Here is a 27964-nt window from a genome sequence, read left to right on the forward strand (position 1 = left end):
CCCCCATTTCCCATTATATAAGTAAAACATATAAAAATAAATAAACATATAACATACCATAGCGCGCGTAATTGTCCGATCTATTAAAATATAACAAGCGTCATTGCTAACGGCAAACAGCGTACATGAAAAGAGGGAAAAAGTGCGCGGATTACCGATTTTATGTTACATTATATATAAAAAAAAAATAATTAAAAGTGATCAAAACATCCGATCTTCACAAACATGGTATTAATAAAAACTAGAAATCGTGGTGGAAAAAATGACGCCCCATACAGCCCCATAGGTAAAAAAATTAAAATGTTATAAGGGTCACAATAGGCCCATTTTATTAATATTTAATTGCCAAAAAAAGGGTTTCATTAAAAAATATATATATAACATTAGAGAATCTGTGTAAACCTGCATATGGTTGTGTTCGGACTGACCTATAGAATAATGGTATCATGCCGCTTTTACCATATAGTGCATTACGTAGACACAGGAACCCCCCAAACGTTACCATATTGCATTCTTTTTTACGATTTCACCTATTTATATCTTCATAAATAATATATTTGGGATTCCATCATACATGTTATGGTAAAATGAAAGACGTCATTACACAGTACAACTATTCCTGTAACAAATAAGCCATTACATGGCCTTGTAGATAGAAAGCTGAAAGTGCTGGAGCTCTTAGAAGGGGAGGAGGGAAAAACAAAAGCGCTAAGATCAAAATTTGCGTGGTCCACTGGGTCATTTTGGGCCTGGTCCTCAAAGGGTTAAATGAAAGAAAAAGTAAATTAGCTTGGCAGTGGAAACTTAGACTAGACAGTGTAAAAATGTGCCATACTAAGGTCTTGTTCACACCACGTTTTTACTCTTTTCACTCCTTGACAGATACCTTTCCATATAATTATGATGGACGCCGATTTATACCATCTTTTTACATCGTTTTACATAAACTCGCAAAATTCATACTGCAATACCTCCCAATCTTGCTTTTCATTCTGAATCATCATGTTATGCTTGTGATTTGTCTACAATGTGGAACACGTCTAGATTTTCTGTTTGGCTTCAGAAATCCTATGTAAAAACATAAAACACTACTACTCCCAACGGGACCAAAATATATTGTTATGCTGCATACATAGAAGACCATAACCCCTAACATGGCCATAATCTATTTCTATTATACCCTCTGCATAGAACACCACAACTCCCAACATGGCCTGACCACTGGACAAGAGCAAAATACAAATTCTATAATACTCTATACCTACAACACTACAACCCCCAATATGATCATCTATTTCTATTATTCCATCTGCACCCGGCTCAGACTAGCCCATAGGGGAGCAAGGGGGATCCCTCAGAGGGGCCCCTGAGCAGGAGGTGGGCCTCCCTATTTAGAAGTTCCATAATGACATATAATCCCCTAGCACTGCTGCACACTCCTGTCACCCAGTTACTCACTGTCTCTATATATTAACATAGGGTTTTATCCTATAATATATAGGCAGGAAGTGACTGGGGGTGACAGGCAGCAGCATATAGTGTGCAGAACCAGCACAGCCCATCTGCCCTGGGACTCTCCTCCACCTCCTCCTTTCAGACTGCCTCCATCTGTCCTATGTGCTGCTGCTGCTGGCAGTCGAGACACAGGAGGAGGGAGAGGGGCTGCAACCTGCACAGTGTGGCCTTGGAACAGCTCCTGGAGCTGCAGATCTGACAGCATGTGAGCTGTACCTGGTGATTTCCTGTACCAGAATCTGTGATCATGAAGTATGTATGCGAATCAGTGTGTATGGTGCACGTGTGTGTGTGTGTATTATCTATGAATATATGTGAGGTGCATTTATTTATGTGTATGTATGTGTGAATGTATTGTTCATATTTGTATGTACAGTAATATGTATGTACACGTTATGTTCACTTACAGGGAGGGAGGAGAGAGGAGACATTCCAGCTTGGCGCTATTTAGGGACTTGGAGAAGCCTCTTTGACTCTTTGTAGCAGAGAATAAAAGCATTTTCTATGCTATGGAAGCACAGACAAATATATTTAAGGTACCATGTGTCGTCTTGACATAACAGCAACTAACAGTGTCAGTAGTTTGGAACATGAATTACAGCTGACAGATTTCCCAAAAATAAAGTCTTGTGACTTACCAGTCCCTGTGCCCCTGTAGTGCTGCTCTTGGGTCTCTCTCACAGCTGCCAGAAGTAATTTTCGCCTGGGTTTGGTGTATGTCTCATCCAGCCGTAATGTCACAGAGCGGCTGATGGATTGCTTGCTCAGCCAGTCAGTGACTGCAGTGGTGTCCCGTCCCAGTCATTGATTGGTTGAGTGGACGAGCCATCGGCTGAGTATGTGATGTTGCAGCTGGAGGAGCTGCAGGAGGCCAGCGTCTGTCTGATATCGTTAAGGAAGCGATACAATGGCACAGGGACAGGTAAGTATACTTTCGTTATTATGTTCCTGCGCCCCCCGCCTGCCTGAGATTTGCTAGTTTCATGACACTTCTTTTAAGAAACTTAAGTGGTAGCTGTGCTGTTTGCATAGAGTGACTGACAAGCACTGAGCTAGCATTTTTTTTTTTTTTTGGGGGGGGGGGGGGGGGGGGGGGGGGGGGTTCTGACATAACATGTTTATTCTATAGGTCAGTCTGAATACAGCAATATGCAGTTTATATAGCTTTTCGAATGTTTTACTATTTTTATTAACATTAAAACTTTTTTTGCAAATGGGTATAATTACAGTGGCCCAATAGTTGTGTAGATGAGAAGTATTGATCAATTTTTAAAAACATAAAATATAATAAAAATCATCAATCTTGGCATTTTTTTTACCGCTTTTGGTTTACGCGGTTCACTGTGCGGGAACAATATTGATCTAGTTTAGTAGATCTGACTATTATGCTATGTTATATATGTTTTTTTATAAAATGGGAAAGTTGGGTGATTTAACTTTTTATTGGGGGAGGGGCTATGTCATGTTGTTTAAAACTTCAAAAAAAAAAAAAAAAAGTCTGAGGAGACACAGGTGCCCCAAAATATTCTGTGCTATCTGGGGGTGAAATCTGGGTAGTCTACAGGGGTTTGTGATTAGTTTAGGCAGAGAGTGCTTGAACAATTTTATTTCTTACCCTGTTGCTCATATACACCAATATATTTTGTAGTGCTGATTAGGAATCACCTAATAATGCAGACATACCATGGTCAGTATTACAGGATACATTAAAGGGGAACTCCACATAAGGAAAACTGTTTTTCTATCAAAAGTACATTAAAAGTTATATAGATGTGTCTGTATAATGTATTAACATATCTGTGCAGTTCTGCCAAACTGGTAGCTGATAGAAATCCAGGAAATGAAGAAAAATGGCCTCTGTGCCAATTCACATTGTCTCCTGCTCCCACTGCTTTGCCACCTTAGGAAACAAATATTCCGTGCCTCTGTCTCACATTGTGTGTGTTTGCTGAGCACAGGCTGATGATGCAGACGGGGGGCAGGGCTAGATGTCCCAGGAGGCTTGGCTGGATCCCCCAATCCTGAGTGATTCACCATCTCTGACCGGCCAGAAGCAGCTGCTGCAACTTCACTGATTGTGCAAAAGTCTGCAGTGAAATTAGGGCTGTGTTCACACATGCTGGAGTTTCATTGCAGTACTACAGCGTCTTCACAAAAATGAGGCAGTAACACAATTAAATGATGCTAAACGGCAGAGAGGATCAGAGCAGGCACCGCCAATCCCACCTGGAGAAAAAAAAGAGGAATAAACAGTATATCCCATGTAACATAATATGGGATAAACTCCTTATTGTGGGGCTAAACTTCAAAGATAAAAGATGCTCGATCATAATACCTGTGTGGAAAAGAGAATTATTTCAAAAAGGTCTTTACTTTATTGCAGTATCTGCTTTATAGGTAGTAATAGTGTGTTGTGTGGTTGGGACCACAATGACATGATAAAGTACTGCAAATAATTCAGTAACACACTGAATCTGCAATGTGTGAACACCGCCTAGATGTTCTGTAACAGATTTGGGTGGGGAATGGGCAGGGTGGAGGACTGTGATGAACAGCTGAGGGAAAGCATTGCATTCTGGAACCTATAGTACTATGCACAAATGCTCAACCAGGAAGTGCAGAAACACAAAACAGAACAAAAAAAACCCCATACAAATGGATTTTTAGTAGTTTCAAAACTGGGTTAAACATTTAAGCAATGCTATATGCTTCTGAAGCAGTTATTTTTTTTTACCTCTACCTGGAGTTCCCCTTTAAAGGTTCACTTAACCTCTCCTGCTCTCCAGACTGGAAAGAATACGCCACTTCCTGCAGGACATACAGCAGCTGATACATACTGTAAGACTTGAGATTTTTTAATAGAAGTAAATTACAAATCTCCGCCACTAACTGGCACCAGTTGATTTAAAAGAAAATGTTTTGGTGAACAACCCCTTTAACCCTTAGACGACCCTGGACGTAGGGTTACGTCATGGAAGTCTGTCCCCAGACGACCCATGACGTAACTGTACATCCTGGGTGTTTCTCCCGCTATGAAGCGTGCTCCGGAGCGGAGCGCGCTTCATAGCATGTGGGGACGGCTGCAATCAGCAGCCGGGACCTCACCGGCAATGACACGCTGCAGCGATCGCGCTGCCGCGTGTCATTAACTCCTTAAACGCCGCGATCACGGCGCGACCGCGGCGTTTAAGTGTAACTGACAGGGGGAGTCCCCTGTCACTTACCGATCGGGACCCCCGCAGTGTGACTGCGGGGGTCCCGATCGTTGAAACGGACTGCCGGAGGTCTCTCACCTGCCTTCGTGCGGTCCGATCGGCGATCTGCTACTCTAAGCCTGCACAGGCAGGCTCAATGAGCAGATCGCCGATAACACTGATCAATGCTATGCCTATGGCATAGCATTCATCAGTGTAGAAATCTAAGTATTGTATGTACAAGTCCCCCAAAGGGACTTCAAAAGTGTAAAAAAAAAAAGTTCAAAACACTAACACACTACCCCAAAGCCCCTCCCCCAATAAAAGTCTAAATCACCCCCCTTTCCCATTATATAAATAAAACATATAAAAATGAATAAATAGATAAACATATAATATACCGTAGCGTGCGTAATTGTCCGATCTATTAAAATATAACAAGCGTCATTGTGACCGGTAAAGGGCGTACACGAAAAGAGGGGAAAAAGTGCGCAGATTACCGATTTTATGTTACATTATATATTAAAAAAAATCAATAAAAAGTGATCAAAACGTCCGATCTTCACAAATATGGTATTAATAAAAACTAGAGATCATGGCGGAAAAAATGACACCACATACAGCCCCGTAGGTGAAAAAATAAAACCGTTATAAGCGTCACAATAGGCCCATTTTATTCATATTTAATTGGCAAAAAAAAGGATTTCATAAAAAAATACATATACAACATTAGAGAATCTGTGTAACCTGCATATGCTTGTGTTCGGACTGACCTATAGAATAATGCTATCATGTCGCTGTTACCATATAGTGCATTACGTAGACACAGGAACCCCCCAAACGTTACCATATTGCATTCTTTTTTACGATTTCACCTATTTATATCTTCATAAATAATATATTTGGAATTCCATCATACATGTTATGGTAAAATGAATGACGCCATTACAAAGTACAACTATTCCTGTAAAAACAAGCATACATGGCTTGTAGATAGAAAACTGAGAGTGCTAGAGCTCTTAGAAGGGGAGGAGGGGAAAACGAAAACACTAAGATCAAAATTTGCGCGGTCCACTGGGTCATTTTGGGCCTGGTCCTCAAAGGGTTAAGAATGGAGGTGCTCCAGAAGCTAAGACCCCCAGCAAAGTCTTTGACCTTTTTGCTAATTGTTAAAAAAATGAGCTTGCCATCAATGATCACTGCCCACCAGGGGGGCGTGCGTTACAGGCCTTCCACGTCCGTGTTGCGCACAGTCTCCCTTGCTTGCATGCACAGTGGAGAATAACTACCAATACTTTGAGGAGATTGCAGTTGAGCTGAGCATGTCAGCCACCATACTATTACTGAGCCTGTGGGGGGAATTGTTGTGGACAAGGTGAGGAGTAGATTCTCACCTCCTTCTGTCTAGAGATTAACATCTGTATTAAAGAGTTTTACGAAATTGCCGTAAATGTAAATGCCATTACATTAGCCTATTCCCCGTATATGAGCTGTATTGTGAGCAGGCGGGTGCCGTCCCCTGTGTGCTCCGTGGTTGCTGTTCTAGTTACATTGTCCAATCCCCCTGCATTGGTTTCTGTTATTGTAGACGTCACCGCCTGTCTAGGATCTGGGAAGTGAGAGATGTTTGGCCCACGTCGCACGCGCCCTCCTCCTTCGCAGCACAGTCTGCTGGCGTCTGTCACCCAGGGTTAGGCGCCGTTTGGCCAACTCAAATTTTACGTACAGTTTTCAAATGTGCTCGCGTACGTCACTTGCCGGGGCAGATTGCGGCACCGCTCGGCTTTCTCCGTCATTCAGCTTTATGTGTACAGGACAGGGAGGACATGTCCGAGCCGCTCGCGGAGTTTGATGCGGGGAGTCCCGGTCCCTCCACCAGGCGGTCCCACAGTCCCCCGGCCGGGCAGGCCCCGGGCTCCTGGCTGCAGCACACCCGGAAACAGCTGTCCCTGCGGCTGCGGGTAGCGGTGCAGGAGCCGGTGCCGCTGACGGTGCTGGCCGTGCAGCGATACCTGGGGGACAGCTCCTGCTACAGCTACGATGTCACCCTGTGGGATGGAGCGGGGCACGACACCTGGCTGCTGTCCCCGGAGCTCGGACACCTGGTGCGGGACAACCGGCTGCGCTGCGGCTGCTCCGTCCTCATCCGCCGCTGCTCCTACCGCTACCTGGAGAAGAAGGTGGGCAGCGGGCTGGTGTGTGCGGAGGAGCTGGAGCCCGGGGGGCGGCGGGAGAGCCCGGGGGGGCAGGTGCCCAGGGGACCGCACAGCCCTCTCTCCGGGGACAGGAAGCACTACCTGCCGCTCTGGAACAACGAGGAGCCGTACGGGGAGGTGTGGAGGCCGCGAGCACCGGAGCAGCGGGACCCTGTGGACGGTGAGACGTGACGTCACAGCCTGGAATGTGACGTCATGACTGTCTGTAGAGAATTTATTCAAAACTTGTGGCTCTCCAGCTGTGGAAGAACTACAACTCCCAGCATGCCTTGCTTTGCACAGCTGGAGACTACTGGGGAATACTGACATACTTATTATCTTTCTGGTAACATTGCGGCTGTCGTATAGTCTAGGCCGGGGATGGGGAAGCTTCGGACCTCCAGCTGTTGCAAAATGACTATTCTCATCATGCCTGGACAGCCAAAGCGAAGCTGTCCAGGCATGATGGCAACTGTCATTTTGCAACAGCTGGAGGGCCGAAGGTTCCCCATCCCTTCTCTAGGCCGTACCACAGGCAAGGTAACCCTGAGAACTATCTATCTATCTATCTATCTATCTATCTATCTATCTATCTATCTATCTATCTATCTATCTATCTATCGTGTGTATGTATATATATATATATATATATATATGTGTGTGTGTGTATATATGTATATATATATATATATATATATATATATATATATATATTCTACTTCTTTAATTCTTTTTCGGAGCTATGAAAGGGAAGGTGATGCTTCCACGTGGCAGCTTTCCATCCCATCTGACTGTCTCATCTGTGGCTAAAGCATTGCATCATGTCCGGCTATGGGATGAGATGTAACTGCCAGACAACGGGGGCGATGTAGTCACCATTCTTTCTGGTATCGTGTGGGGTAAATGCTAAGGATCAGCAAGTCGCCCTCTTGCTCTACTAGCTGACCTGCTGGACTATCTGCTGCCAGGAGGAAAGGAGGCTGGAGGTTTCCACCAGGCACAACTTTTGCACTGTGTTTTTTGTCCTTAAAAAAATGTGCCTGCATTTTCCTGTATATCTGTGTATAATTTTTTATTTCTTAGTGTAAGTTACTATAGTCATTTTTTCTCTGGTGTATTATAATTTTTTCAGTACAAGTCATGTGATCTTTATCATGTGGTTCCACGTTTTCTATGGATAACTGGAGAAAAACTGCCTATGTGCATATTGGTTGTTTTCAGGTGTTTTTTACCACCCTATATGGGGAAGGGGGATGCCATAGTAACACCAAATGCAGGCCATGTTGCAATTTCCAAAAAATTAAATCGATTGATGGTGTCCATCCTTCAGGCGTGGTAAAGGGTGACAGCACGCTACATGGATATGCTGCGGAATTTTGCACCTCCAATCCACTGCAGATGAATCTACCAACAAAGTAGATGGGATTTTTGTATAATCTCATGTGGACAAGGCAGACGTTTTCTTGCCTGAAGGAGACCTGTGGTGCGGATCGTGAAATCGTGTCCACTTACCCTGCAGATTTGTCACTGCTTCTCCCCATTGAGATGAAAGGGGAGGGTAAAACATACAGCATTTCTGCCCCTGCACCGAAATTTTCACATATTGTTATGCAAATTTGTTTTCACAAGTGGATTGTGGGAATAAAAAAAATACATCTAAAGGGGTACTCCGGGCGGGGGTTATTTTTGGGTTCGGGGAAGGGGTAGAATAGAGGCCGCCGGTCACTTACCTCCCCGATTCCAGCACCGGGTCCCGGATCGCGCTGCCCCGTCCTCCCGTTCGGCCGCTTCTTCCTAGTCTAAGCTGCAGCTTGAGACACAGCTCAGACAAGGAAGTGGCGGCTGGACGGGAGACCTGGCGCTGAAACCGGGGAGGTAAGTGACCGGCGGCCTCTGTTTTCACCCCTTCCCTGGCCATACCCTAAAAATAACAAAAAAAAAGTGCACAGCAAATCTGCAATAATATGTGGATGCAGATTTCCCCTTAGGCCTCATCCATACATTAGTCTTGCTTTTGAGACCTTTGGTCCAGGCAAGTTCAGGCTTTTGGGTCTAGGCAAATACAGACAGCTTGCAAGTGGTTATGGGTGCACATCTGTATCATTCAATGCCAACTTTATTCCCACAAATGGTTAAACTTTACATCGCACAAGTGCACTCACACTGTGGGAAACAGACATGTCAATTCTTTAAGCAGAGACGGAGGTGCCCTATATATGACAGTGAGGCAGGCGGGAGTCAACAGCGGAACCGCCAGTATTTTTTATCTTGTATATATGAAGTGTTTTTCATGGAAAGGAGAGTCTGGGACTAGTAACAGACTGGTTAAGAGCTGGAACACACACACAAAGTATGTGTGAGAAGGCCTAACTTTTCCACAGATAGGAAAGCACTGACAATTGTAAAATCTAAGTTATTTTAAGATGAAGTAAAAATCTGTATATAAAGATAAGGATAGTGTGTTCTCTGCAGCTGCTTATCATTGTGTAATAGATCTAAAGAATATAGACATGTTATGGCAAAACCTATCTGGGTGGGGACCTTTTTATGTTTCCTACGTAATTACTAACTGCCACCCATAGGTGATAACCTGTGGGTATCAGTGCAGACACTTCTGTACAGTAGTAGTAGGATCTGGTGATATGCTGATGGGTAGTAATGTAGACTCTGTATGCTGTAGAATCCAGTGAGAGCTAGTGTGTAGCCCCAGTGAGGAAATACTGACTGCACCGCCTACTCAGTACTGCATGGTGGCCATGATGATATCAGTATATAATACAAAAATAGAAGTGACGGTTTGGTCTAAATCATTGGCCCATGTCTATAATGGCATTCAAGTTTTCTGCTTGAAATTTCCTCTTTAGCCCTGGCATAATAGGCACGGCACAGCATTTGAGAGGAAAGTGGAAATTCAAAGCCCCAATAACTTCTATAGGGTTTCTCTAGCGGAATCCTCCCAAAGAATTGACATGTCATGGCATGTAAATTCCACCGTGTGAACAACAGAGCGGAAATCTAATTTTACACAATGGGACGTTGCTCTGTTCATATTTTACAGGTGGAATTTCAAGCGGAATATGCATAAAATTAAGTACAGATTCAGCTTAAAAATTCCTCACCTACTCCTCAGCATGAACATACGCTTAGTCCAATTCAAGTGCTTTGTCTTAGATGTGTGCTTAAGGTGAGATGGCTGGCGAGTGTCGAGGTTCTGGAGACATTTATTTACGTTTCCTAAAATAACAGATTAACCCCTTCCCGTCAGCAATACGTAGATATAAGTTCCTGCTGCACATACCAAGTGCAGCAGGAACGTATATGCACGTTCCTGACACTGAAGGGGTTTGATGTGTGCGGGACGGCTGCAGTGAGAGAGGGGTCCCGCAAACATCAGTGTCCGGGCAGCTGAGGCTAATGAGAGGCAGCTGCGTCTTATTAACCCCTAAAACGCCGTGATCTATAGCGATAGCGGCGTTTAAGATACTCTGTGACGGAACAAGCATCTTTCACTGAGTGATCGGGCTGTGGGGGTCCCGATCGCATGTACCGATGGGCGGGTTTAAGCCTCTTACTTCCGTCCTGTTGGATCGTCAATTTATGAATAAAGTCTGCTCTCAGGCAGGCTCTATACGTAGATCGCCGATAACACTGATCTATGCTATAGCATAGATCAGTACATGTAATCTAATCATTGCATGTTTTACTGTGAAAAAAGATGTTAAAAAAAAATGTAGTAAAAAAGGTTTTTAAAAGAATTAAAAAAAACCTTAAACCCCCCCCCCACCCCAATAAAAGTTTAATATACCCCCTTGCCCATTATAATAAAATATTTTAAAAAATAAAATAAACATCACATATCGTAGCATGCGGAATTGTCTGATCTATTAATATATAACATTATTGTTCCCACACGGTGAGCGGTGTAAACGAAAAAAAGACACCAGGATTGCTGACTTTTTAAAATTATATCAGAAAATTTTTTATAAAAAGCAATCAAAATTTTTTTGCCACACCAATATGATAGTAATAAAAAGTAGAGATCATGGCGCAAAAAATGACACCCCAACCAGCCCTGTAGGTCGAAAAGTACAAGCGCTCTGGCTCTTAGAAGGCAGGGAGGAACATTGCATTAATTTGACCCTGACATCTGTGCATCAAAGGGCTCTGTCTTGAAGGGGTTAAAGACTACTGTGAGCAGTGTAAGAATAGAAAATGACATTACAGTTACAAGCAGCATAAGAATGACATTACAATTATGAGCAGTGTAACAATAGAAAATGACATTATAATTACAAGTTCTCAAAAAGTGGTAATGTTATGTTACAGGTGTTGAATAAATATTTTATATTATGATATAATGTGGTGTTTTTATTTTGAATATTAAATGTTTGTATTGATGTTAGGTTTGGTGTCTTGTGAAAATCTTGCACTACCATAGATCTGAATTTTGCTGTGAAACCTTTACATTACATTTTCAGTAGCTTCACACTTACATCACATTTATTGGATTTGTAAAAGGGGCATGGGGCGGACTTTTACTATTAGTTCCTGACATTAACCCAAAGTATTTTAAGATTTTTCATGTAGATTTTGTGTTGCGACTTCAACACCAGCTTAAAAATACTAAACAGGCCTGTTCTTCTGCCAATAAACTTGCAAATAGTAGCAATATTGTGATTTTTTTTTTTTTTTTTTTTTTGACATGATGAAAATAAAGTTTTTCCACAAGGAATAGTGCTTTTATAACCTATGTATTTTGTAATAAATATTATACCTGATTTGACAATGTTAGAAAGGTTTAATAATTAAATAAATATAGATTTTTTGCAAGTTTACGCAGCCCTGGACTTCCCCCCCCCCCCCCTCTGATTTTTATCAGCAATTGGAAATGGTGGCATCCAAGATTCATCCTCAGATTTTTTTTTTATCTGTAGTATGGCTAGTGGGCAGGTTTGCTTATCACTACTGTGAGTGCTGGTAGTTGGTAAGCTCACATTAGGTGACACACTGGTAAATCATCTAACTGCTAATTCGGCCGCAGAATTCTGCCTGCCTCATTGTCCCGCAGTGTCTGTATGGAAGGGCAGAGCGGAGGCGCACGAGCCATCCCGTTTTTCCCTATTTTTCTTCTAAGAGCCATAGAGCTTTTTATTTTGCATGTACAGGTCTTTGTAAAGACAGCTTTTATTTAGCCATAAAAAAAATGAGTGAAACAAAAAAATATAATATTATTCACGTGAAATTTCAAGGAAAGCGCAATAATGCAATATTTGGGGGTTTTCGTTTAGTGCAGCACATATAATGGTTACAGACATGTTATCTTCATTTTGTAGGTCAGTCCGATTATACCCACAGAATCAACATGATACCCATGTATCTGTAACTTTTGTATTATTTTGGTACTTAACTTGCACGACTTTAAAAAATAAAAATGCTGAAAATTGTCCTATTTTTTCATTAACACTTATCACCTTTTTTTTCATTAATGGATCTCGGAGGGCTCTTTATTTGCATGTGACCTGTAGTTTTGAATGGTACCTCTTTGGTGTACATTAGATGGAACTTTCTGATCTTTTTTAAAATTCTTTTTCTAATATATGATGTGACAAAAAAAAAACAGCAATGTGGACTTTTTTGTTTTTATTTTTTAAATATTTTGTTTAAATTTTTCACTTACACCGTTCACAATACATACTGTTAAATAACAGATTGGACAATTACTCACGTAGTGAAACCAAATATGGTTAGTTTTTCACTTTTTTTTTTCATTTGTAAAATTTGAAAAGGGGGGCGCGTTTGCACTGCGTGGAGGTATTATACCTCTGGCATTTAAGGTTGGGGCTAATGCACACGTCTGCAGAAACCGTATCGGAGCTTCTGGCATCATAATTAATTGGGATACTGAGAGCTCCGAGGTCTGCTCCACAGGACACTGTCTGTGCACGGATGTGTACATTAGCCCTTAGGCTGCAAACACACACAGCTTATTTTGGGAAAACTGCCACTGCAGTTTTTCTGCCAAATCCAGAAGAGGTTCCAACATAAAAGAAGTACAAGTCCTCCCTTTATATTGTCAATCCCGCTTGAATCCATTTGAATTTTTGTCTTTAATTCTATTTTTGCCAACATAATGCAATGTTTATCAACTCACAAACCAGTATATGCTAATACTAACTCCAGCTGGTCCACCAGACTGCGAAAAATCCCAGTGAAGTGCTCAAAAGTGCCATTTTCTTGTGTAATGTATCTTACATTACTGCTTATACGCTCATTTCACACATATAGTGATGTCAGCCCAGGATGTGGGATTCCTGTATATTCACACTATGAGTAAAGTTGCTTTCCTCCACTGGTACCTGTTTTGATGCGTCTACATTATCAGTTCTATCATTCTGAAGGGACACTGGTACATTTATTTTTTCCTATGAATAAACTGTTCATGACACTGCAGTTGCCATCTTACTGGACTGCAGATCAAGGGACATTTTACAGATTGGTACCAACAAAAAATAAACCGAAGATAAATGAAATGCATGATCACTAGTATACATGGTAACATTGTGATCCTGGGGACTGACCTCTGAGTCCCACCAGTCCTAAAAACAAAGGATCAGGGGGACCCTTAACCTATGGGGGTTCATGTGGCAGTGTTTTTTTAATTACCCATGTACAGATTCCAAGCAGAGCCAACTATTTTTACTTTCACTCTAAGATATGGGGATAGGAGCTACTGAAACTTTTTTTTTTTGTAGATTTCAACTACAAAGCTGGTAAAACTGTTCCTGTGTAAATGATGCTGTACATAGTTAGCATTAAGATGTTATGGAGGGTTAAAACAGGCACAAGCTCCTACTACACTAGCCAAGTCCCACCTATTCCTGGAGTAGAGTTTGGAGTGCTGCATGGAAATCCATTATACATCTGAGAAGAAAACGTGGGTGGAAAATGCATCATAACTTAGATGTCTATGCCCCCCCCCCCTTTGGATTAGTTCCCCCCCCCCCCCCCGCCTCCATCACTGTTGAAAAAGGCCAACAGTTCAGTCACTGAATATAGATATAATATTAATAAAAAATTTAATTAAAAGCAGAACTGCACAGCTGTGTCCATACAGTGCAGCGAAGATGTAAACAGTTGAAATGCTCCCGGCATCATAGTTAGAGGTGAGAGAACCAGATACCTTTTGCTTTGTACGAAGCAACACTGATCTGCCCTCATCTCCCTCAGGCTGCCAGAGGATACCACCCAGGTACCTCCTGGAACACATGGATACAGCTATGTCAATTCTTTGGGCTTATGGTGGAGAATATTGTTGAGTCTATGGGACAGGCACAACTTCAAGCAGAGCCCACCACAGGACCACTAGAGATGAGCGAACCTGCCGGATTTCTGGATCGTATGAACCAGAAATCTCGGCATCTGACTCCCGCTGACTGCCGGCTGCGTGCAGCGGGTGGATACAGCCTAAGGAACGCCTGGAAAACTGGGATACAGCCTATGCCATATCCACCTGCTGCACGGATTAGTAGGTTAGATTAATCTGAGCTGCTGATAGCTCCCCTTCCCCCAGAACGCCAATCTAACCCTGGCTGGCCCGCCACTTCTAATCATTATGAGTGGAGTGGGCGGGCCAGATTGGTGCTCTGGGGGCGGTAGATTGCTGATGGGACGGTCATTGGTACATGCAGTATATTGGAGGTCTTTACTCCATTAGTGAAGCTTATTAGCAGCAGTGTGAATTGTATCTTATGTAACATCGTGGCTTGGATGGAGACAAGATGATTGGGAAGGACATAGATTCCTGTGCTGATCTCTCTAGAAGTCCTGACAGCTGTTGCGGTTTCCTCTTATTCCGCCCAGATATGTGCTTTTATAGAGTCGGCCTTTGTTTGAAGCTTTGTTTGCTATGACTAATGTCTCATTTTCTGTTTCCTTACAGTCACCAAAGTCTGTTCATTACAAAAGCTGGAAATGATGGGGCTGTCTAAAATCGCCTTCCCTCCACTCCGTGTACGGGTCATGCGCAAATCCAGACTTCACTATTTTGGCAAAGCCGAGAAGAGAATTGAATACCCTTACCAAGTAAATAGATAATGAGTTTTAACCATCATGATTTAGTTTTTTTTTTGAAGAAGCATTACCAAGGCCTACAAGAAACCTTTGTACTTGATATTATGCTGCAGAAATTTGCGGCTGATTTATGCTGCAGATTGGTCAGCGGATCCGCAGCTGGATTTGCCCTACTGTTATTCACTTGTGTTAATCCAATGCTTTTAATTGTGGAAATCATAGTAGTAATGAACGGGTTGTGGATTTTAAAATCTGCAGTGTATTATCAATTTGCTTCATAGACTCCCAACACAGTTTATAAATTGCACAACACTAAAATGACATACAAGTTGGGTGATTGCAGATTTTTCAGTAAAGAATAGAAGTGTATAACATACAAGTCTCTCAGAATGACTGAACAAAATAATGTAAGTAATAATTATTAGCTCTGTTCAACATGCTTGTCGCTAGTTTATCCTGCTGTAATTTAAGGTAGCATAAACCTAGTGTAAGGTTTCCTTTAAAGTGTACCTGTTCTACCCGTACCAATCGGGACATAGAACAGGGAGAGGACCGCAGCTGCAGGGCGTCTGCTCCATAGGAGCACATTATAAGTCCGACTTTAAAAAATAGAGTAGGGCTTATAATTAATTCAGAGAAAAGAGTGGATACGCTGCAGCTGCGGTCCTCTACCCGCTCTATCTCCTGATCAGTACGGGTCTGAACACTCAGACCCAGACTGATCAAAACTTTTGACGTGTCAATTTTTTTTTTATAATGACAGGTACACTTTAAATTGGCACTGTCATTACCAATAGACAATGTTAAATAAACAGCTAAGGTGATCTACTACATCTTTGCAGTTAACTTTCTTTTACTGCCTGTTTTCTATATGAAATACAATGCTATAAATTCTGCCACTAGGTGTTTCGCTGACTAGAAAATTGCAGTCGAGGCTTCATCACTAAGGCCATTTGGTCTTTCTGTGTTTCTCCAAAGAAAAAAAAAAAAAAAAACATCCTTCTAAAATAAGACACCCCAGCTAGCCTATCAACTAGCCTAAAATAAGGCTACCCTCGAAAGTTAGGACACTAACCACCCACTCGACCGAGGTCGTGTGGATGCTAGGTCGAGTGGGTGGTTAGCTGCCTAATCAGTCACCTGATCCCCTTGACAGCCGTCGACGCAGGGGGGAGGAGGCCGGGGATGACAGAAATAAGACAATCACTGAAAATAAGACATAGTGCCTCTTTGGGAGCAAAAATTAACATAAAGCACTGTCTTTTTTTCAGGAAACACAATAGTTACAGCAGAAAAGAGACCAAATGCAGAAAGGGATGTCTTTTTTCCTTCTGCTCTGCACTGTCCTAGTTAATATGAGTACTGGTTGGCTGGCAGTCGTACACACCCCTGAGTAAACTAAGGCTGGGTTCACACTGTGTTTTTGCAATCCGTTTTTTTTATCAGTTTTTTGCAAAAAACTGATGAAAAACGGATGAAAAAAACTGATGCATTTGTGTGCATCCGTTTTTCCATTGACTTCCATTGTAAAAAAAACGGATCAAAATGGATCCGTTTTTTTTTTTAACGGACACAAAAGTAGTGTCAGCCACGTTTTTGTGTCCGTCAAAAAAATTGATCCGTTTTGAGCCGTTTTTTTTTTTTTTACAATGGAAGTCAATGGAAAAACGGATGCACACAAATGTATCCGTTTTTTTCAAAAAACGGATGAAAAAAACTGATTGCAAAAACGCAGTGTGAACCCAGCCTAACTGTTCTTTTGGCCTAAGGCAAATGTCATTAATTAGAAAAAAAAAAAAGGCTTGTCCACCAGTTCAGAGCATGAGCAGAACAGTGGGGCACTAAATGGACTGATGGAGCTGCAATAATAAAGGGGTTGTCTGGGATAAACATAATTGCGGATTCTGTCAGGGCTGTGGGGACATGTTAGTGAGTGTCCCGCTCCCCTGCTGCTGCCGGATCTCAGGCCGCCCGTTCTCCACCGCTTTTACTGTTTTGTACACATATGGTGACGTCCATCTCCCTTTGGAAATGGGCGGTCTGCATAAACAGTATAAGTTCTATGCTGACCTGCCATTTCTGAACTGACGTCACTGGGTCTTTCCAAAACACTGAGAGCAGCGGAGAATGGGCATCCTGAGGTCTGGCAGCGCCGGGGGAGCGGGACAGGTAAGGATACTTCACTCACATGCTACCAGCACGATCCGCAATTATCAATTTATCGTGGACAACCTCTTTAAAATCTAAATCAGCAGCATACATAAGGCAAGCATTAACTATATATTTGCTGGTGGGGGTTGTCTTAACAGGCACACATTTAAGTAAGATTGAAAGTTATCAGGTTTTCTTGATTGTAGATTAAGATATTGATTTATTTGTGTCTAGGCTTATTTCGAGGTTGCTGATCACTCTGGTCTGATGTCTCTTGTGCTTTGGAATGCCCTTTGTCCAGAATGGTACAATTCACTGCAGGTTGGCAGTGTAGTCTTACTGCAACAGTATGCTCTAAAGAAGCGTTATGGCTGCAAAACACACCCAACTCCAATGGATTCGCAGGTGAAGAGACTGCCTTCCCTTGGTAATGTATTTCTGCCTCAATTAAATATGTCAGTGTAAATTAATACTGCAAAATGAAATATCAAGTTTTTATATGATTTAAGGTATATTTAAAATTTTTTACCTGTTCTAAAGATATTTCAAAGGTTTTGATTGTTCCAGACCCCGCCTGACAGCTTTAAAGTGTCACTGTCGTGAATTTTTTTTTTGCAGAAATCAATAGTCCAGGCGATTTTAAGAAACTTTGTAATTGGGTTTATTATCCGAAAAATGCATTTTTATCATGAAAAAGCAGTTTGAAGCTCTCCCCCCTGTCTTCATTGTTCTCCTATGGAGAGAGCTAAAGAAAAGACCAAAACAGGACAACAAAGAGTTAATCTACAAATCCCTCACGGGATATCTCCTGGGACAGTCACCAGTGACCTGTCTGAGCTCGGATTACAGCTGTCACCCAGCTCCGTGCCTGTAATCCTCTGTTATCTGCTTTCTGCTGCCGGCTAACTCCCTCCTTCCTCCTACCCCCTCCCCTCTCCCTAGAACAGACAGGGTACGACTCCTGCAACAAGTCACAATTTTCAGATTTTTCAGAGTGGATGAAAAAGAGAAAGGAGGGGGGGACCTGGGAAAAGGCTTTTTACATGCAGATAATGGCAGATTTGGCTAATAAACCCAATTACAAAGTTTCTTAAAATCGCCTGGACTATTGATTTCTGCAAAAAAAAAATACGACAGTTACTCTTTAATGAACACTGAGAAGCACACAACTGAGTACTTCTCTCTCCTCTTTCTTTGTACATGGCACAGGATGGTGGGAAGATAATACTACGTTTAGTGTGCATTTCTACCAAATGGATGGGGTTTGAAACCAATTTAAAAATGAGAGTGCCCATTTAAAGTAGTTTTCTGGGCAAAAATGACCAATAAAGTTGCCTCAGGGTAGGCCACCAATCGCCTGGTGTTGGCACCCCTCCAATCAGTGATTGATTGCCGGTCTCTACTAAGGCTTTGTTCACCCTCTGCGTTTTTTATGCGTTTTTTTTTTTTGGCGAAATCACTGCAAAAAGCAATAAAAAATGCACAGCCTTAGGAGGGACTGGCAATCTTTCTTACCCAGTAAATCCTTTTAGGGTTCGTTCACACGTACCAGATCCGCAGCAGCTTTCACCTAAATAACTTAACACAGCATCAAATCTGCTGCGGATCCTGTACGTGTAAACGCACCCTTAATGGCATTTTTTGACTATATGTATTTCTAGGATAAGTGGCACCAGACATTTATGACTTCTTATAAGGTGGCCTCTTAACCATGCTGCTATGTTTTTCATATTGTAGTGCAGTTTGGTTTGCTTTTTTGTCTTTGGTTTTCTACACCACCCATTGATAGAAGTGCAAAAGTGTATTTTAAAAACTTGTTATCTAAAAACCTGATCTGAGTGACTGCTGAGCATATCATAAACTAAGGCAGGGGACACCAGCCCTAAACATAGGACCAGTTGCAGGAGCATGGCATCAGGAGTTTCATGTTTTTCAGCAGGCTGAGCAGGTAATTTTCACAGCTCAGAATACCCCTTTAGACCGCATGCACACGTCTGTCAGATTTTATGGTCAGGAAATACTGATCAGGAAGTCTTTCAGGAGGCTCGAGGAAACAATCAGTATTTATTGACTGTAAAAACTGAAGAGGGGGAAAAAAAGCCATACTGCTTCGGCTTCTCCCTTCCTGCTCGGCAAATGAATGAGGGACTTCACTCGTGCCCGGCAGCAATTTGGGGGGGCGGGGGGAGAAAGCGGCCTCTTGTAGCTGCATCCAGCTACAGGAGTGATCAAACACGTCACCGCGTTTACCTGTATGCGCTCCTGATTAGTGTTGCACGATGCACCGAAATATCGATACTACTATCGATATTTCGGGCAGAAAAACGGTTCGGTACCAGGATTTCCTGGTATCAATACTTTATGTTAAGCTGCATAATAGCGCAGCTTAATATAAAGTACAGCGCAGAGACCACGGCCGGCAGCTAGCTGAGCGCCGGCCGTGTTCTCTGTGTGCCGCCCCCTGGTGTCCCCTCCTCCGCCCGCGCGCTCTCCGCTCCCGGTGGCGCCAACTTCAAATAACCGGCACACAGCAATCGCTAGTGCCGGCTATTTTACAGGGTAGATGCCGCTGCCACAACTGACAGCGGCATTTAACCCCCCCCCCCCCCCAGAGCCACTCCATATGCAGCAGAAGTATGCTGTATATGGAGCGGCCCCCACTGCTAATGACTGCAGCCCGCAATATTACGGGTGGCAGTTATTTAACTATTCCCCCGCCGCGGCTGCGTCCTTCCAGTCCTGCCCCCCATTGTCAGCCCCGGCAGCCACCTCTGCACCGCCAGTCCATCCCTTCATCCACCCCTCCCCTCCGTCCCCCGGGATCCGCCGCTGCACTTTGCGGTCCCTCACACCGGCCAGTCCCCTCCCAGCATACCTGCTTGTGCACAAGAAGGTATGCTAGGAGTTGTAGTGCACGGAGATATGCTGGGATCGGGAGGCTGCTGCTGCACAACTACAACTCTCACCATACCTTCTAGTGCACTACAACTCTCAGCGTACCTCTTTGCACAAAGAGGTATGCTGGGGGTTCTAGTGCACAAGAAGATGTTGGGAGTTGCAGTTGTGCAGCAGCAGCCTTCCGACACAACTCCCAGCATATCTCCTTGTCCACTACAACTCCCAGCATACCTTCTTGTGCACTACAACTCCCAGCATATCTTCTTGTGCACAAGGAGGTATGCTGGGGGTTGTAGTGCACAAGAAGGTATGCTGGGAGTTATAACAAACAAGGAAATATGTTGGGAGTTGTAGTTGTGCAGCAGCAGCCTCCCATCACAACAACTCCCAGCATACCTCTTTGTGCATTACAACCCCCAGCATACCTCTTTGTGCACAAGAAGATATGCTGGGAGTTGTAGTGCACAAGAAGGTATGCTGGGAGTTGCAGTTGTGCAGCAGCAGCCTCCTGACACCACAACAACCCCCAGGATACCTCTGTGCACTACAACTCCCAGCATACCTTCTTGTGCACAAAGATGTATGCTGGGAGTTGTTGTGTTGGAAGGCTGCTGCTGCACCACTGTACCTCCCAGCATACCTTCTTGTGTACTACAACCCCACCATACCTCTTTGTGGACACGGAGGTATGCTGGGAGTTGTAGTGCACAAGAAGGTATGCTGGGAGGTACAAGGGAAATCCTACTGTGCTGATCCAGGGGAAGGCGAAAACCCCTATGTGGCAGATGACAATTAAAAAAATTTCAGAATAAAAGTTCTAATAATCCCCGCCTTTCCCTTTTATTCATGTCAAAAAATAAACATTTGGCATCATTGCATGCGGAATAGTCCGAACTATTAAAAGTAACAAAAAAAGTGATCAAAAAGTCACATAAATAAAAATGTGGTGCATGGGGGCATCATACCCACAGTCTGGGTGAGGGGGGGGGGGATGTCATTATATTTGTATTTTAAGTGCTTTTTTTCAAAAGTATCGAAATGGTATTGAGTATCGGAAAAAAAAAGATGGTATCGGTATCGAACTCAAAATTCTGGTATCGTGACATCCCTACTCCTGATTCAGAGAACATACAGTTAAAGGGCCACACTGTTATAGCTGCCGTGCAAATACATTACCTGTCTGTGCTCACTCCTGCTTCTCTAAATCCTGGGTCACTGTCGGGATGTCTGTGACCAGGGAGTCAGGGAAGCAGGTGGGAGTGTGGGCAGATAAAGTATTAGCTTGTTTAAAGCCAAGCAGCTAATGAGTTGAGTAGACAGTGGCTACAATGCTGCACCGGATTTCGCATTGAAACTCACAGATCTGCTGCGATACAGTACATATAAATTTCTGCAGAAAAATCCGCTGTAATGTTCAGTTCTGTTAGCCATAGCCTACTTAAATTGACAGGTGTAAAGGGTAAATGTTACAGCTTTCATTACTTATTTTATATCACACTTCATGGTGCTTGTTCTGGTAAAAAGTCGTTTTTATCACCTGTGGATTGATATGTGGGCGGGGCCTCGTGCCCTATGGGCCACATTGCTCCGCCCCAGCACCACGCAGCCCCGCCTATCCGTGACGTCATTGCCACACAAGCCCTGCCCCATCCGTGGCCATTGGTGTGGGACAATCTAGGGGGGTGGGACCTAAAGCTTTAGGCTGGCCCTTCCAATGGCTGCTGAGGGGGCAGGGCCTATGCAGCGATGACTCCACAAATAAGGGCGGCTAAGTGGCGCTAGCGGCGGAGCAATGTGGCACATAGGGCGCGAGGCTCCGCCCACATATACCAATCCACAGGTGATAAAAAGGACTTTTTACCAGAACAAGCACCATGAGGTGTGATATAAAATAAGTAATGAAAGCTGTAACATTTACCCTTTACACCTGTGGAGAGCAGTAGAAATGCAAATAGGGGGTGACAGTGTCACTTTAAGTCAGCAGCTGCGACTACATCACTTGTACTCGCTCCGGCTCCCCCGTCACTGCTGTCCCACTCAGCCAATCAGTGGCTGCAGCGGGACAGTGCACTGATTGGCTGAGCAGGACGGCAGTGTCCGGGGAGCAGCAAGGAGAGCGGACAAGTAATGTATATGTCTGGCAGTGGTGGGTTATGTGGGCAGGGGCTACATTCTCGCAGTGTATTTCACTGCATAATTCGCATTGTGAAATCTGCTGTGATGCGGTATGTGTGAAACTGGCCTTAAAACTTCCAGAAGTCTTGGTAATGAACCATTCGTCTCTACACAATATTGTTGTGAAATCAACACTAACCAGCAACACACAATACCTCTACTTATAATGTGCATAATTCTGCTGTGTGCTAGTGTGCAGCACCTGGGCGTGTAGATCTGGACAACTAGACTTGGTGTCATGGCTGTAATCGCACATGCTGAGGCATGATATCATCCTCTGCACATGCTTGCAGCTCTTGGTGAAGGCTATGGCTGGTGTAAGATGAGCACTGGCCTCCTGAGCTGCCACTAGATGATTCCTAAGTTTGACATTATGTTTATTTGATGCACATTTCCAAAACCAAGCTGTTTGAATTTACAAAAATCTGCCTTTTTTCCCATTATCACTTTTGAACAAAAATCCTCCAGTGAGCTTCTCTGTCCGGGATTCCAGGAGACATGTTTGGTTAATAGCATAAATCCATGAGCAGCATATCTTGTTGTTGGGGGTCACACCATTTTGCTGTTGCACACTGATCAGATGCGGTAATTCTGAGGTCCCCCATCCTCTGCCCATGAACTATCGCCTGTTGACAAGCAGATAGGATTTGTTTCTGTTTCCCTGCATGAACTAAGCAAATTACTTGTCATAGACTGATGGATGAGTCAAGGGCCTTATTACTAGGAAGGGGCAGGCTGCAAACCGCCTGGGTGAGACGCCTCACAATGCGCTAATATGATCTGCCGCCTAAAACTGGCTGAACTCATATTGTGATACTTAAACCACATTTCTGAGCAGTCTTTTCTTCTATCATGGGGATATTTATTAATAAAAACTAAACGTGTTCTTTCCAGATTTGCCTTAATAAGTGCTCCTGTCTGTTACCTCTCCTTATTTCCTCCATATTTCATCTTTTCAGGTGCTATTGTGGAGATGTCTCAGAGAGCGGCTCTTTCTAATCTGTCTGTAATATCAGATTCTTATAGACACACATATTAAGTATTCTCTAATCCATTTGTGATACCTGAACATGGCACGCTCACTAATCCAATAAACCTGTCTAGTAAAACGCCACAGTGACAGCATCCGAGCACGTTCCCCTCATTTCCAGTATTTGTCTGGGGATGCGATTATGATTTATGAGGCTGAGAAAGAAGAAAAGGTGTAAATATTCATTCATTCCTGCTTGTTGTCATTTTCCGATGGACAGCGCACATTTATTAATGGTTGGCGTGACGCTGATAGCTTGTTATTTACATGACTTCAGTTGGGTGGTAAATTATCTGTTTATGGTGATAATACAATTAGGATATTGCTGTAAGGAAAATTAAGATGAATTACTGTATGTTCACATGATGTTCCACACCGAAATCCAATGACAGTCCACATCCCATGCAAGGAAATGGGGTTCCTGCAACCCCATTCACATGCAACAGCGGTTTATTGCTGCCGTTATGGGAAAATTGCAGTGAAGATGAAATCAGCATTTTAGATATTTTTGGCAGAAACATCAATGATTAAGGAGTAAAATCATCAATGGCCCATGGAAATATGTCTAAGTCTAACCTGTTCTATAAGCATAGCCTATTAGCGAGAGTCTTTATTCTTTCATTGCCTCCATGTAGTTCAGGATGAAAGGAGGTGTCAAAGAAGTCAAATAGATGGCCTTACACGGTTATAGTCGCCGTTCCAACATGACAAGTTGCCTTTAAACAGGTTGTCAAGGGTTGTAAATGGCAAATTCAATGTCTGTGGAGCTGCTGTAGATGGCAAACTACAACACTCTTCTACTTCCCGCAGTTTCTATTTATTTATTTATTTTTTTATTTATTTTTTAGTGCAGTAAAACACCAAAAAGCAGCAGCAAAAGTAGGGAAGGCACAGAACAAAAATGGCTAATGCTGTAAAGGAAATGTTTCATCAGAAAGTCACTTACTGTTTAAATTATGTTTTTATGTTAAACATATTTTTAAAGAATTATTGGTGACTTTTTTTTTCTAATTTTCCAATTTTCTGTCTATTATAAAATAATTCTGAAATCTTGCAGTTTTCATTTTCACCTGATCTGCTTGAAGTGATAAGAGGAGGCTGCTATAAAGTGACCTGTACAACATTGCAGTGACATATGATAAGAGTAGATAGAGGAGACAATAGCAGCTTCCTGTGGAATGACCTCTTCAAAGGTCACAGAGCAAGCTCAGTAATGTTTCACATTCATCTCAAGGGGACAGCCTTGTCTATTGTTTATGTCTATGAGTATTGTTGTAAAGCATGTCACTAAATGCTGTTAAAAACCGCACAGGCAAGATGGCAGCCCCCATAACTATGTACAAATAGTAAAAAAAAAAATACGGTCAGAAAATAGAAGCAGATTAGAATAAAATAACAACTTTTAGTATCTGACCCTAATAAATAAAGTGTAGGTTACATCCCCTTTAAAAGGAACAAATCTAACCTGCTGATATCTCCCTTGTGTGCACGGAGCACTAAAGATTAATGTAAGTCTCTTACCTTCATCCTCTGCACAGTTTCTGTGTATTTAGTAGTTATATACACCATATCCATAGTTTTATAGAAAAAAATGGATGTATGTGCACCATAGCCTGAAGGGTGAGATCCATGATTAAAATCCAAAGCAGTTCTCCATGTAAAGTGTCACTGTCGTTAGAACTTTCAAAACTTGCTTTATTTCACATCTACTGTTGATTTAGGTTTAACCCTTAGGCGACCCTGGACATACCTGTACGTCCAGAGCTGCCCACAGGTGTTCAGAGCGGGGCCGCGTGGCTATGCCCGGGTGCGGCATGTAGCTCAGGGCCGTGGCTATAAGCGGGCACAGTCCGATCGCCGTGCCCGCTAATTAGATAATCGAATGCAGCCGTTCACTGGTGTCTAGTGACGGAGATCGCCCCTCCCGGGACGTTGTCCCGGAGGAGCGATCCCCGTGTCTTCACCCGGCCGGGGTCTGCATTCGGTTGCTTCCAGCTGCCGGAATAAAAATAAATAAATTAAACATGTTTGGTATCGCCACGGGCATAATCGCCTGAACTATTAATTAATCACATTCCTCATCTCGCACGGTAAACGCTGCAAGCGCAAAAAAATCCCAAAGCGAAAATTGCGCATTTTTTGTCGCATCAAATCCAGAAAAATTTTAATAAAAAGCGATCAAAAAGTCGCATATGCGCACTCAAGGTACCGATGGAAAGAACACATCATGTCGCAAAAATTTACACCTCACACATCCCCATAGACCAAAGGATAAAAGCGTTATAAGCCTGGGAATGGAGCGATTTTAAGGAACATATTTGTTAACAATGGTTTGAATTTTACAACCCATCAGATAATATAAAAGTTATACATGTTACATAACGTTGTAATCATAACAACTTAGGGAACATATATAATGAGTCAGTTTTACCCCAGGGTGAATGGCATAAAAAAAATACCCTTAAAATAAAAGAAATGCTTTTTTTTTTTTTTTTTTTTTTTTTTTCAATTTCACCACACATTGAATTTTTTTCTGGTTTTGCAGTGTACTTTATGAAAAAATTAAGACTGCCATTGCAAAGTACAATTAGTGACGCAAAAAATAAGGGCTTGTGTGGGTTTCTAGGTGAAAAAATGCAAATGCTATGGCCTTTTAAGCACAAGGAGGAAAAAACAAAAAAGCAAACATTGAAATTGGCCGGGTCCTCTAATGGTTAAAAGTTATAACAACAGTGACACTTTTTAAATTTGCACAGATTTCTTCCACTATATGCAGTGTGCTGTAAATGGTCATAGATTTTTTTTGTGTGTGTGTGTGTGTGTGTGTCTGTCTGTCTGTTTCTGACTGAGCCATAGAAATCCTAGAAAATTCATTTTAGTAGTAAAAAAAAAAAATACAGTTCTATTTATATTTGTATTTACAGAAATAAGCCTGAATGCCAGAGATCCTCCGTCCAAAATTACCATTATATCTGAAAGTAATGTGAAGCCTGAGTGGAATCTACCAGCTGTGAAATATCAATTCGTCACAAGGTAGTGAGTTCTCTAGCTTATCATTTGAATCCTTTATTTTTTTTTTGTGTGTGTTTTACTTAATATTTGTTTCATATTATGTTCTAGTAGCCACAGTAGTCTATCAGTTATGCAAAACCATTGTTGTGTTTTGTACTTTTATTATTTATTCATTTTTTTTTTTTAGAAGAATTTACTTTTGCCACAGTTATACAACAGAGAATAATGACTCCTTTAGGAGGGCGTGTTCATACTTGTGGCAATTTTTTTTTTTTTTTTTTTTAAGCCAGAAATGGCACCAGTAGGAAGTCAAATACGTATGTTCTATTATTTGTATTTGTGGCTCAAGAACCAAAGGAGAAACTGAGACAAAGTACTGTGCGTGAAACCCAATATAAGGATAACTTTTGAATGTTTTCTAATAAACAGCAGCAACAGAAAAACAGGCCAGCACTGCGGAAAGGAATGATCCAGTGGTGGAGGGGGGGGGGCATGTTAGTATGAATGAAAAATATTAATTTTAACACCTTCATGACCCAGCCCTAAATTACAGCCACATTTTTTTTTTTTTTTTTTTTTTTAGCGCTTTGATTTTTCTATCTACAGGACCATGTGAGGGCTTGTTTTTTTCAGGAACAAATGAACTTTGTAATGATGCCTTTCAAGCTACCATAACATTTATGACGGAACATCAAAAATATTATTTATGGAAATAAAAATTGGAGAAATAGGGGAAAAATGCAATTCTGTAATTTTTTTTTTTAAGGGGGGTCCATTTCTATATAATGTACTTTACAATGACATGATACTGTTTTTCTATACATGAGTCTGCACACAACGATATGCAAGTTTACACATTTTCTATTTATTTAAATAATTATGAAAATGGCCTTATTGTGACTCTTATAACGGTTTTAATTTTTCACCTATGGGGTGTCCTTTTTGTGCTTTTGATCTCTAATTTTTCTTAGTATCATATGTGTAGATCGGATGTTTTGATCTCTTTTGACAAATTTTTTTAAATATATAATGTAACAAAAAAATCAGCAATCCTGGCATTTTTCCCCCCTCTGTGACCCCGCTCTAAATATCGTCGCTAATAGCAGTCGTAGACTGTGGCTATTAGACTCTTAAATGTGCACCTGCTAATTAGACACTTAAATGCAGCTGTCAAAAGTAAATGGTGTTAAAAATCATCATTAGTGGTGCAGTGGGGGTGATCAGGCTTCCCCTAATGTGATCGCTCACCGCTCCAGCAGCCCTTAGAATCAAGCAGCAGAATAATGGATTCAATTTAGTATATACATACTACATTGATTCCTATGAGGAATCAGTTTTTTTTTTTTAACAATGTCGCCCCCTAGTGGAGTTAAATGTTCGCCCCCCCACACACTTTCCCATTTTATAAATACAAAATAAACATATTTGCCATTGCCCAAACTATTAAATTGTCACATTCTTGATCTCACATGGTAAACAGCGTAAGCGCAAAACTGCAGATTTTTTTAGTCTCATTAAATCCAGAATAAAAGGAATAAAAAGTGATCAAAAAGTTGCATATATGCAAGTAAGGTACCGATACAAAGTGCAGATCATGCCACAAAAAATGACATCTCACACAGACCAAAGGATAAAAGCGTTATAAAGATTTTAAAAACATTTAGATTTAAAAAAAATTTTTTAAAGGTTTTAATTTTTTAAAAAGCAGTCAAATAGAATAAGTT

At 42.1% G+C, this 27964-nt stretch overlaps 1 protein-coding gene across 1 annotated transcript in view; it reads left to right on the forward strand.

Moving 5' to 3' along the window:
• The first annotated feature begins 6463 nt into the window (after positions 1–6463).
• Positions 6464–27964, forward strand: part of RADX (RPA1 related single stranded DNA binding protein, X-linked) — a 46765-nt gene continuing 25264 nt past the window's right edge. The window contains exons 1-4 of the mRNA XM_069942947.1: positions 6464–7085; positions 14844–14986; positions 17360–17552; positions 26153–26261. Of these exons, the coding sequence (XP_069799048.1) occupies positions 6536–7085; positions 14844–14986; positions 17360–17552; positions 26153–26261 (995 nt within the window). The 5' untranslated portion in view covers positions 6464–6535. The remainder of the gene's footprint in view (positions 7086–14843; positions 14987–17359; positions 17553–26152; positions 26262–27964) is intronic.

This window comes from Dendropsophus ebraccatus, chromosome 10 (genome assembly GCF_027789765.1).
Source record: "Dendropsophus ebraccatus isolate aDenEbr1 chromosome 10, aDenEbr1.pat, whole genome shotgun sequence".
In the NCBI taxonomy this organism is placed as follows: Eukaryota; Metazoa; Chordata; class Amphibia; order Anura; family Hylidae; genus Dendropsophus; species Dendropsophus ebraccatus.